General features: G+C 44.0%; 1 protein-coding gene across 5 annotated transcripts in view; it reads left to right on the top strand.

Annotated features, from left to right (window-relative positions):
* The window catches only part of ABI3 (ABI family member 3), a 331,848-nt gene that overhangs the window by 217,807 nt on the left and 101,123 nt on the right, over positions 1-12,918 (top strand). For all 5 annotated transcript variants that reach the window (XM_069634398.1, XM_069634396.1, XM_069634393.1 and 2 more), the window contains one exon: positions 10,493-10,609. In XM_069634398.1, the coding sequence (XP_069490499.1) occupies positions 10,493-10,563 (71 nt within the window). In that variant the 3' untranslated portion in view covers positions 10,564-10,609. The remainder of the gene's footprint in view (positions 1-10,492; positions 10,610-12,918) is intronic.

Genomic DNA, 12,918 nt, shown 5'->3' with positions numbered 1-12,918 from the left:
AAGCGACATATATTTTACCTCCTTGTGTATACTTATTAGCAATAGATGGAGTCATTCACCTCATTAATCATATGCATTGAGACTTACCTGTTGCTATTAACCTGGAAGCTGTGCCTAGAATGCAAGTGTGTGCACCACCTACCTACCTAGAGTCCTCTACCATAGCCCCGATGTACAATAAATGTGAAAGTGCTCAACAGTGCCACTCAACAAAATAAGCATTATTAATGTGCTTGTGCGCTATATTATCTTTCCCAAAGAACGGTGGTTGCGGCATGTTCACATCTTCTGGCACATCCAACAGTGCTGACATATTTCAGTCAGTTGCAACTTCTACCTTTGTCAGGGCGAAAGGTTACAAAATGGAAGAAAAAATATATATTCTTTATGAGTGAAACCGCTTGTGTTGACTCTTTATTATATGGGCACATAGGAACAGGTTGTCATTATCCTCAGAATCCTGTCATCATCTTTTATTAGCAGATCTGGTAAAGCTTACATGTCAACACAAACTCCTGTTCTTCAACTCACAGCAAGTGTCACCTTCTTGTGCATCTTTCCTCCTATGTGTGTTTTTTAAGAGGTTTAATTAGGAAGCCTGGTCAAACTTAATGCATTCAACTGAATGTCATTGGTCGCTAGCGATGTTTTGAAATAATTGGTTAAATAATTCCTAAGAACTAAGTAGCAACAAGTGCTGTTGGGTTAAATGATATATAGTCTACAGGAAAAGGAAAAAACAGATTGGACATTGGCTCTGATACAGGGTGGCAGCAAAGTAATTAGGTCTTCTGTGAATAGTCCTAAAGGGAAGAATTTAAAGGATCAGGATGTCTGCTAGATGGGTTTGAGTTGGGAGTGGTTGGTAATGGTGACATATTGGATGGTAAGTTCACTTGACCAGCGCTGAGAAAGGGGTGTGTTGTACTGGAGTACTGAAATATTGGTAAGGGTGTGGTAAAGAAGTCCAGAATTTTGCCTTTTCTTGTGATTTTGACTTCTTGTGTACTCAGTGAGGTTTAGTGTGCCCGCTAGGTCCGCTTGTGACTTCTTTATGGTCTCGGTGGAAGCAATGTCTTGCAGGGTGAAGGACTGAGGAAGAAGTTGCTGCCATTTTTGAAGGGGATGGTGGTGCCCTTCAAAGCCAGTTAAAAAGGTGGTGCCCCTCAAAGTCAGTTAAGTTGTCACTGAATGATTTTTTGGGTTTAGGTAGTTTGTACTTTAATTGGGTTTTTATTTATTTATATAAAGGAGGAACAATGTTCTTTTGATCACAAAAGAACGTAAAATAGATAAGAAATCAGATTTGACAGGAAGCAGTGAGCTTCTTACAATGGGGTGAATTTGAGGGACATTCTGACTAGATTGTGGAGGGGAGTAAATGGAACAGTCACCGGTGACAATACATAAGTGGACATGCATAGATTAAGGACAAAAAACATTAGACATGAGGTTGAAGGTGATAGTGTCTGTGGTAGAGAGGGCAAAGTAGCAGTAGAAAGATTTGAATGGGGTTATGTTAGCAGCATCCAGTATAAGCAGATATCTGTATGCTTGCCCTGGCTCTCACTGGAAACCCCTTAAAGGAACAAGCCACACACACCCTTTAGGCCAAGGGATGGTACACCCAGCTTCTGAGAAATTTCCAAGAACCTAAACTCCAACTTTTACTTTTCCTGTTCCTCATCTCATCAGACTCCCCATGAAGAACCACTTGAAGCTGCCACAGCACCAGGTGATGGGGTGGGCAGCAGTGTGAGGAGGATTTAATTGGTTGTGTGCACTTGCACTGTGTGAGAGGTGTGTGGTGCCTTTTTGAGACACTAGACTATATGTTGGACAGAAACAACACACTAGAGTAAACCTTGGACAGAAACAACAAGGAATTATGCCCCCTGCCCTGGTAGCCTAACAAACACCTAAACAATGCTGTATGTTACTCGGATGGGCAAAGGTCCCAACAGCCCACTTAGCATAGCACTTGAACAGGCCCGTTAATAACAGGCCCGTTATAACAGGCCCGTTATTAGCTCCCTGGTCCCCTTGCGGGACCCTGTAAGGATGCCTGGTTTTACCAGGCGTCCTTACCGGGTCCCACAAGGGGACCTCGTAATAGGGCGTCCCGTAATGAACAGTGCCCGTCCCGTACCGGCACCCTTCATTACGGGAGTGCCAGGGTTAGAAGGAGACCCACTGAATCTCCATGTACGATGTGAATTATGCAGAGATAATTATTTTTCCCTCTTTTTACATGTATTTCTCAATATGCACCAGGCACGTTTTAGGTTAGGGACAAGACATCATTTTTACCTACAAACTGAAATGTGTTTTAAGTTGGTAGGAGCTTTTGCTATAAAAGATGTGATTTTTAAATGAATATTCTCGGGTTAAAAATAACACATAACTTTCTTATTCAGTTTATAATTGAAGAAATGCCAAAAGAGGACACTGTTGGTACATCCCAGGCACATTTTCCTTCATGATATTAATATACATGTTGAGGGTGATTTATTTGGCCTTTTTCACAGAAATCCGATAAGGTGCCCCATGAAGGGCCTGAATTTGATGACTGAAACAGGTTTCTTTGTACTTTATCCGTTAGCCAGTATCTGGCAATGCTTATGCCTCTGTTTTGTTTTCAGAGCTAGTTTAAACACGAGGATTCAGGGCATTACTGTGAGCTCATAACTTTTTAGGGTGCGGGAGTGAGGTGATTCCTAGGTCAACTCCAGTTAAAGGGATGGTCTAGTAAAAACTTTTATTTAAAAAATAGATAGGCCACATAAAAAAAAATACTAGCATCCTCCGTTTTAAAACTTCCTATGTAAAATTTGGAGCTATTTAAGCTCAAAATTCGAAAAAGCAAGCACAGGGGCGCAGACATTTTGTGAAATGGAGGCCCTCCTGTGCTGGCTTTTGCTTTTGCACTAATGAAGGAAAAGCCAGCCAGCTGTAGTAAACAAAGTCTACCGCTGGGTGGCTTTCCCTTCATTAGTGCCGGGACTCGGAGGACGCGGACCGGAGACCAGAGCAGGAAAGCTGCAGCTGAATCTCGGTAAGTGCTATTTATTTTTTTTACAAAAAATAAGCACTAGCTGCGGCTGGAGGAGCCCAGAAAACTTAGAAATAAAACCACAGCTTTAAAAACGTATTTATGTTTGCGGTCGCTTTTGAAGCGACCGCAAACATAAATACAACGTTATTGTGTTGGAAATCGCTGCGGTTTTTCTTTCCAAGTTTCTCAGGCTCCTCCGGCTCGGAGGAGCCTGAGAAACTTGGAAAGAAAAACCGCAGCGTTTTCCAACACAACCGTGTGTGTTTCTGCCTGCTGTGGCTATCACTTTGGGTCTCAGGTGCTCCCAGGGGAGCACCGGAGACCCAATGTGAAAGCCACAGCAGGCAGAAACACACACAGTTATGTTTACATGCCGCGTAGTGTTTCTACCTGCAGCTGATTTCCCATTTGGGGCTCTCGGGCTCCCCGTGGGGAGCCCGAGAGCCCCAAATAGGAAAGCAGATTCAGGCAGACACAACGCAGTTGTTTTCCGCAATGTCGCGTTGTGTCTGCCTGAATCTGCTTTTCCATTTGGGGCTCTCGGGCTCCCCATGGGGAGCCCGAGAGCCCCAAATGGAAAAGCAGATTCAGGCAGACACAACGCGGTTGTGTTGGAAAACGCTACGGTTTTTCTTTCCAAGTTTCTCAGGCTCCTCCGAGCCGGAGGATCCCGAGAAACTTGGAAAGAAAAACCGCAGCGTTTTCCAACACAATAACGTTGTATTTATGTTTGCGGTCGCTTCAAAAGCGACCGCAAACATAAATACGTTTTTAAAGCTGCGGTTTTATTTCTAAGTTTTCCGGGCTCCTCCAGCCTGGAAAACTTAGAAAAAAAAACGCAGCTAGTGCTTATTTTTTGTAAAAAAAATAAATAGCACTTACCGAGATTCAGCTGCAGCTTTCCTGCTCTGGTCTCCGGTCAGCGTCCTCCGAGTCCCGGCACTAATGAAGGGAAAGCCACCCAGCGGTAGACTTTGTTTACTACAGCTGGCTGGGTTTTCCTTCATTAGTGCCGCAAAAGCAAAAGCCAGCACAGGAGTGCCTCCATTTCACAAAATGGCTGCGCCCCTGTGCTTGCTTTTTCGAATTTTGAGCTTGAATAGCTCAAAATTTTACATAGGAAGTTTTAAAACGGAGGGTGCTAGTATTTTTTTTTATGTGGCCTATCTATTTTTTAAATAAAAATTTTTACTAGACCATCCCTTTAACACCAAACCACATGTTCAGGCATCTCAAGTTAAATAAAAATACAGTATTATTCAAAGTGAGGTGAAATGCATGGAAAAATATGATAGAACTTTGAATGATGCTTCTTTTCTACATTAAACTTCCCATAATTTAGCCAAACTAAATCTACAGCAAAATATAATAAACTTTTGAGTTCCATTATTGCAATGCCCAGATGCATTTTTCTTCTGCATGCTTGTAACTCAAGAATATTACACTTTGATGAAATCCTGGAATTGTTAATCTAGGTTCTAAATCTCTGAATCTATGTACTTGATGCCTGCTAAATTCCTTTGCATTTGGCAAACACACTATTTTTAAAAGTGCACCGTTCCTGCCATGTGCATTTTACTGCTTGTACTTACATACCGATCAGGCAATAGATGAATAAATACACGATTTACATTTGTGTCTACAAAGCATACAATCAGAACTTTTTGCACTTTTACAAGTAGAAAGTTCTAATTTTAACAGGTACAGTTCTTGGCTTGTCTTTACCATTGACAAACCAGTAGTTCTTGGCTTGTCTTTACCATTGACAAACCAGTCTCTGCATTCCTAGAAAGGCTTACAGTTTGCCTCCAGGTTGTGTTTTCTGTCATTTATACCATACATTTCGCAGGGCACTCTTCATCACAGCAGTGAGTAAGATTTGCAATCCAACAGGAAGTATACTTTTGTCAATGGTGCCTCGCACACTCTTTCTGAAAGACTTTCTATTGTCAGTACACTTTAAGAAAACAATCTGTGCTGCATTTTCTTCATTTTATCTCGTATTTTCAAAATGCAGCCTTTTGCCCTCCCAAACAGTCTAAAGTGCTTTGAGGCTGTGACAATGGCAGTTAGGCGCTATGCAAGTATAACATACTATACATTAATTGTCAAAAAACTAATAATTGATTATTGAGATTCTCTGGAACTCTAGGTTATAAGTACATGTTGAATTCTTGCTGTTCACTTGAGAGTCTTATAGACTCTAATGGATTTTGAGTATTGGGTTACTCATGTGGAAAACAAAAATACATGAAGTGGAACTACATAAATGCACAGTGTTAAGGTAGCTGTTTCTAGATTAGTGCCTAGAGATTTCTATGTTCTATTTCCATTTGTTGAGAGCAGCGTATGCCACAAGTGGCTCCTTGGGAGTGACCTAATGTTGAACTAAACAGCCTGAGACAGAAATTAGTGGTAAATGCAATCAAGAATAGCCATGCTTTGTGTTTATGATGGAACAGAAGAAGAAACAGGGTGATGCGAATGGTAGATTGTTCCCGAGGGAAGGTACGAGGGGAGAGACAGCGCATCCCCCTCATGTGAACACTGCGGAAGTGGGGAACAATAAGATGAGAGCACAAACTGAGGGTGTGTAGGCTAAGAGCATGCATACAGCACAGTATGTAAGGTGGGTAAGAAGAGAGTGTTAATTTAAGGTTACAATGGAAGAACAACCTGACCTAAGTCGATAGGAAGAGAAAGGATGCGATAGAGTGCCAGGTGAGAGTGGGAAATATATTCATTGTGCAGGGAGAAAGCAAGAATCATATATTGTGCACATGATATGAGAGCAGTGCAATGTGAGAGCTAAATTCAGATAAAATGTGTAAAGCGGGAAAAAAGATCTGATAGTTTATAAGTGAAGAAAGACTATTTTCTCATTGAAGATCATTCCATAAAGTTGTTGTTATTAAGTCTCCCGTAGCTGAAGCAACACACTTACTGCTGTCCAGTTTCTGAATTCTTTGAACTGGTGGTCTGCAACCTTTGGCTCTTCAGATGTTTTGGACCACATCTCCAATAAGCCCAAACCAGCACAATCAAGGGGGATGGATCATGGGAGTTGTAATGAAAGAAATACGGTGAGCCGCAGGTTGCAGACTCTTGCTCTAAACAGAAGTTAGAAACAGCCTTGAACAACAGCCTCCTGGCACGAGTCAAGTGGAAGTCTATTGATAAACCAGCTACATGTCAGTGAAGGGCACCAAATAAATGCCAGACCTCCCTCAGAACTGTATCTACTGCGTTCCTCAGCACATCACCAGGCCACCACCTTCAACTTTCCTCATGGATAACATGTCAGTGTTTCTCTTCTAGGATTATTCGAGCACCCTATGATAAACTCAGCCTGCCCTCTGTTGAGTCATCAAAGTTCACCCTGCGTATTGGTCACTGGCACACCATATCCCCACTTTTTGCTTCCAACCTAATGCCCATTATTTAATTTACTCCTTCTCCACTGTAGTTCTCCCTCCAAGACCGCAGAGTGTGCAGACCAATTAAACACACACCACCATCATCCATTATTCTATTAGTCCATCGTCCATTGCTCAGCAACTATGATTCCCACTGCCATCGCATTTCTAGCATGTGGTCTTGTGCAGCCTAAAGACCAAGTCAGCTACATCTGGAAAAAATTACTCCAGCATTCCATTATCACAGCTTCAATATATTCTGCCTTGACTTAATCATTCCCCTCTATTAACATGCACCATTCTATCAACTCACAATTCATTTTATACTTTATTTCACAGCCTACCAATGGGTAAATCCATCTTCTGTCCTGAAAGCACAGCATTCCACCTATCCGCAGTTATTGAAGCATACCAAAAAAGTAGTGGAACTGTGACTCTGGTGGGCGACAGAGTAGGAAGGAATGGAGTAACGTGCAACACATTTTCCAAGGGTTGCAGCCATGCTGGTTGACAGGCAATTGAGTTGAAAGAGATTTCAGTTTAGCTGTAACTGATATTGTGTGGTAAAATCGAGAAGTGTGCTTTAACTTCGCAAAGTTGGCCACTTGGCCAGCCATATTGGCCAACCGGGGACCAGCAGGCTTGGCCGGCCCCCCTTTCTTCTAAGGCACATTGCATTATCCCTCACTGCCATCCATCTGCTCCCTGTGAAGCATCCTCATCTGCAGCTGCTCCTTCCACAGGAGCCTGGCTGCTTACTTCAGCTTGCCGGACCCTCACCGACTGAAGGTACTTTGGGGAAAATGCAAATTGATGTCTGCAAAAAGCAACCACTTGCTTTCCAACCTGAATTTGTCAATTGAGAAAAAAATGTAAAAGAAAACAACAGTCGCTTTGTTGAATATGTGGAATATTTGTTGACTTATTACCTTGCTTGGATCGTTGCACTTTGCTGTCTTTTAATCCATGTTAGTGCAATCCGCCTTTGTTTGCTGTTTATTGTGGTGTTTTTCAAAGTGGCTTCCTCTCTGGGCCTTTCCACCCTCATCTGTTCAGTGATTGGCCACTTGGCCAGCCGTATTGGCCAACCGCGGACCAGCAGGCTTTAGCCGGCCTGTTGTTCTAAGGCTCACTTCTAAGGCCCCTGTCAGCTTCCCTGTTTGCTAACAAGCCGCTAGATGAGACTTCTGCCACTGCAAAACCCTCCCTGAGGCTGTTACCCTTGGACTATTGGACTACCATAACTCTCCTACCATATTCTGCATGGGTTAGTTCCCTCCTTCTTGATTTCCCTGTACTTCCTTTCTCGATGGGTATGTTCAGCTCTCCCTGTTATGTACTTATTTGAAGCTGTTTCTGTACTCATCTTTACCATCTGACTCACACTTTAAATTCCTTAACCATTGGGCCCTCATTTAACTTGAAAGTCAAACTTGGGTGTATTTTGCATTTAACTTGAAAGTCAAAATTGGGTGTATTTTGCATTTAACTTGAAAGTCAAACTTCTGTGTATTTTGCATTTAACTTGAAAGTCAAACTTGCGTGTATTTTGCTTTTAACTTCGGACATTGATTTGTAAACTGCTAGCCCAGTGACTGTTCTATACTGCTGTACTTGCTTACTTCTCTCTCTGTCTCCTCTCTTTCCACTCATGGTGCTTTCTATTTCTCCCATCTATTCCAACTTCTTCTCGATGAACTATCCTTCCCTTCTCACTAAGTCTGGAAATAAGAAGTTTTAAAAGGATATCTTGGCCTCCAACCCTGTCTCCGTATTGTCGATACCTATACCAGAACCTCTTCCAGACAGACCCTCACCAACATCTTGTTTGTTGTTCCTTTGCCGGAATCCATGGACCCCCCATATGATCTCTGTGCTCTGTCCTGTCTCCTCCTCTGAGTAAACAAAACCAGAATTTCAGGGTGAGAGGTCACACCAATCCTACATATTAACACATATCACAGTCACAAGTAATACATTTTTCAACTGAATGTATTTAATAACATCTAACAAATTTCCGTTACTCCCTTTCTGGGCAAACTCCTGGAAAATCTGGCCATCTCTCAGTTTAACCTTAATTCCGATTCTGTTGGCTGTCTCCATGACCACCAGTCTGGCTTCAGAGCGGCCAGAAGCACGGAAACTGCTCTCCTTAACATCCGTGAACATCTGCTGTCCAACCTTGAATCTAACACTCCCACTGTCCTCATCCTACTCAATCTCTCTTCTGCCTTCGACACGGTCAACCATACCATCCTGCTCAACCGCCTCCGTGATAACCTGCGTATCACTGATCAGGCTCTGGCCTGGCTGACCTCTTTCCTCTCTGATCGACCCTCCCAGGTCCAACTTGGGTCCTTCCTATCATCTATCCCCCTCTCTACCTGTTCCCCAAGGGTCACCTCTTGCCCTGGCTTTTCAACCAAGACCTGGCAACTCCAGCCCGCTGCATTGCCATTTTCTGCACAAATTTCATATGCTACACTGATGAAACTCAACTCATTTTCAGGCTGCCCTCGGCCACCTCCTCTCCCTCTCTCATCTCTGATTGCCTAGCTGCCAGTCAAGACTGGTGTGCCGCCAATGATCTTTGTCTGAATGCCAGCAAGATGGAGATCCTCCTCATCTGCACACCTTCACCATCCTTTCCCCCTCACTCTCTGCCCGGCCTCCCTTGGCACTGATCCTGCCCCCACCTGCGAGGCTAAGAACCTCAGCGTCATCTTTGACTCCACACCTTCCTTCTCCGCCCACATCTCTGAGGTCTCTAAAAAGTCAAACTCCCTACTGTACCTCCTAAGAGGTACCCTGTCTTTCCTCGCCTTCCCTCAGAAGCTCACTGTCTCCCAAGCTCTGGTTCTCTCTAGGCTGGACTATTGTAACAGCCTCTTTCTAAATCTATCTGCCTCTACTCTCCGCCCTCTGCAACGAATCCAGAACAGGACTGCAAGTCTTGTCGTTGGTCTCAAGCCCTGGGATTGTATCTCTCCCGCTCTGAAATCTCTCCATTGGCTCCCAGTGGATGCAAGGATTACATTCAAAACCCTCTGCCTTGTGGACAATGCAGAGGCTTTTGAATGTAATCCTTCTGGGGTCTTGGTCCAAAATACCTTCAGCTATCCCTCCACAATAACCTCCCCCCTCGAGCGCTTCGCTCTTCGCTCCTCTACCTCTAACTCCCTCAGGGCCAGTCGTTTTTCCAAGAAACGAGCTGGGGTTATATCTCTGTCTTCGGATGAGGCCTCCCTCTGGAATAGCTTCCCTGTCACTCTAAAACTTGAGGAGAACAATCTCTGGTTCTGGAAGTACCTCAAGACCCTCCTCTTTGCTTCTGCCTTCGCTCCCCCTCTCCCTTGCTGATTACCTCTCTCTTGGCACTGTGCACATGGCCACCCTCTGTCCCCTGGGCCCAGGTACCTGCTCACCCTGCCACCCTCCTGCACTGCCTCCTGGCCACCCCTTGCACTGGGGACTGTACCCATACAGTCCCGCAGCCCCCATTTTCTTCTTTTCTGCACTTATCAGACTTGCAAAGTCTGCTGCCATAAACAAAGCACTTGCCACTTGCTGGCTGCACTACCACTGTTTATTGCCTCTATTATCTATATTTTTATTTATTATTATTTATCTGTTCTCTGCTGCTCCACACTTTCCACTCTCCCCCTTCCATGTACTTTTCCCCTTTCCCATGCACTTCTGCGTTCTCAATGTCACCGAGCCTAGTAAGATCATTGTTGTGTTCTCCCCTGTTCCCCTCCCTTGCCTTGTCGCGCTCTGAAACACTTGTGTATGAGCGCAATACAAATAAAATATCATATCATAAAGAACAGTTCCAGAATCGTGAAAATGGTTGCAAAAAGTAGTGGAGCTGTTAACAGTAAAAAATAATAATAGTGGAACACCGCTCCTGACCGTTCCTGCTCACTTCAACCACTGCCAATCCATGAATCACTCATCAACACACCTGTAGCATCCATCCATCTATCCTCACTAACACTCCTATTTGTTTCTTATTCTCCAGTGTGTGACTTTCGACCGCCATCCCCTCTGGACTTCCCAGAGGTTCCCCCTCCACCTCCGCCTGTGGACTAGGAACTTGAAGAGACTGCCTGGGTTCCAGACAACTATTTGGAGAAAGGTACTTTCCCCTACATTCACCCTCACTCAAATCGTAATCCTCTCCATATATGCCAGACTTGGGTCATTACAAAACACAATGCATGTACAAATATGCAGCAACTCAGCTTTGAAATGCCAATCGAGCGCGTGCTTACGTTCTAATTTCCTTTCTCCTGCTCAGTTGGAGAATTTTTTTTCTGGAAAATGTAGCAAAAGGAATGCCTTGATGTGAGAATGAAAATCCTACATTCGGGACTCTGTGATAATAATAACTGGTTTATATAGCTCTACAAACCCGTAGGTGTCTAAGCATTGAAACAACAGTTGATATATTGTCCCACTGTGTGGTACTCAATTTATTGACCTTGGAAGGATAAAAGGCTGAGGTGGCCTTGCCGGGTTTCGAACCAGCATCAGCAGGCTGCATACAGATGTTAGAACGAGCGCTCAGCTCGCTGTGCCAGCTGACCGGACTGTATTGTTGACTGTATGGCTGCCTGGAAACCTGACTTTTCACCATTGCATCCTCATTAAAGTCCTCATTAGGGCTGTAACATTGAATGTGCTCCCATGGGATCTTGATTTACCCAAAGAGACTGAAATTAAAAGTTTGAATGGGAGATTTGGGCACATTTCGGCAGTACGAAAACTTCGAACAGCCCAAAATCATAACCAGATCTCCCATTTAGTGGCATCATAGTGAACAGGGGGAGCGGGGGTTGCAGGAGTGTCCCCCGCACATGTCAGTGTAAAGTTTGAGAAAAAAAGGACCCTGCAGTGCTGGTTCACGATCACGGAAGTGAAGGGAAGAGGCGTCACAGGGACACAACAAGTCGGCTGCACACAGTGACATGTGCCGCGGCAGGCTAAGGGGGTTGTTGGGAGTGGGTTGTGGGTTATATATCCGGGGAGGATAGCTCAGCGGCAAAGTGCTCGCCTTGGAAACAAGATGACACAAAGCACCACTCGTTCGATCCCCGGGTCCGTGCTTAGAAAGCTCTGGGTATTAAGCGTGTTATAAATACGCAACTAAGTCATATTCCTGTAACAGCGCCTCGATGGCGCCAGGCTGAGTGAGCACTTCAAAAATGCTAATAAAATAAATTAAAAAAAATATATGCATTACGAGCAAAACACATTTTTGACTAGATCCACTATGATCATTTCCGCTGCAATACTTTTGATATTGGTTAAACAACCCAATCCTGGGATCTCATCTCTTGCAAGGGTCAGAGTATCCAGAAGGTTCACTATTACACGGGCATCCTTCCTAGATCAAATCTGGCAGTGAGGTCTGCCAGTGTTTGCGAGCACCAGCTTTCACCCGAGTTGGTCCCTGTGCAGTGCTCTCTTCCCCTGTCCCAACAGGCAAAGCCGAGTCATCAGCACATAGAACCTTGACTTAAGAGGGGCATTACTTGAATCCCTGAGAGGATCCTGCACGAAGAGACAGAGGCATCCTAACTATAAGCCCTGGTAGCCAGCTGCGCCTGCAGCCTTTGGTTACTAAATAACTGAGCTGAGATGGGTCTTCTTAGACCTAGTGCCTTTCAAAAGCCTTTGCATGTGTCTGTGAGTTGCTCTGGTTTAAAGAGGAGAGTGCACCGGAGCAAGAGACACTGGGCATGTGGCGGGTTTGTGGGCAGATGTTAGGTACACAGTCAGTGTAGAGTTTAAGTCCACCTTGCAATGTACTCAAATACCCTGCAACTCCTGCAAGGACAGATTTGGGACCCAGCAAGTCACCCGCATGGAGATCTGCAACCAGCTGGCTAATGAGCAAAAGGCACTTCAAGAATGTCCATATTCATTTTGCATCATCTCTGTGTTCACGTTCACAGGAAGCATCTGGGAGAAAGAGGCGCACCATAGCCCCCATTTCCTACAGTTCTGAATCTGTGAAGTGACAAGTGCATGATGCCAGAGATATTGCCAGATATATTGAAGAAAAGGCTATTATTTGAATACAAATTGAAAATTCAATCTTGTATGCTTAATCAATGCAAATAAGGATATATGAAAATACCCCAATCCATGGGACCCTTAAGTAATAGTCACAGGTGTTATAAACTCTCCTAATGAGCCATTTCCAACTTTTGAATGGTGAAACACATGTAGAGAGTATTCATGAGAGAACATTCATTGGAAATTCTACAATTAAAAGCAATCCTTGAATCAAACTATTATCTATGACTTGTAAGTTCTTTAAATATCTAGTATCTGTCTCTGTCCACCGTATTGATCAACAAGGATAGGACAGCGTTTGATCATCACCATCCAAATAATTTTGGCTTCAAGCTGTGAAGCAGTCACACAAATGGGAAAATC

This window comes from Ambystoma mexicanum, chromosome 13, assembly GCF_040938575.1.
Source record: "Ambystoma mexicanum isolate Mex_15411 chromosome 13, UKY_AmexF1_1, whole genome shotgun sequence".
In the NCBI taxonomy this organism is placed as follows: domain Eukaryota; kingdom Metazoa; phylum Chordata; class Amphibia; order Caudata; family Ambystomatidae; genus Ambystoma; species Ambystoma mexicanum.
This window is presented reverse-complemented; position numbering and strand designations above follow the sequence as displayed.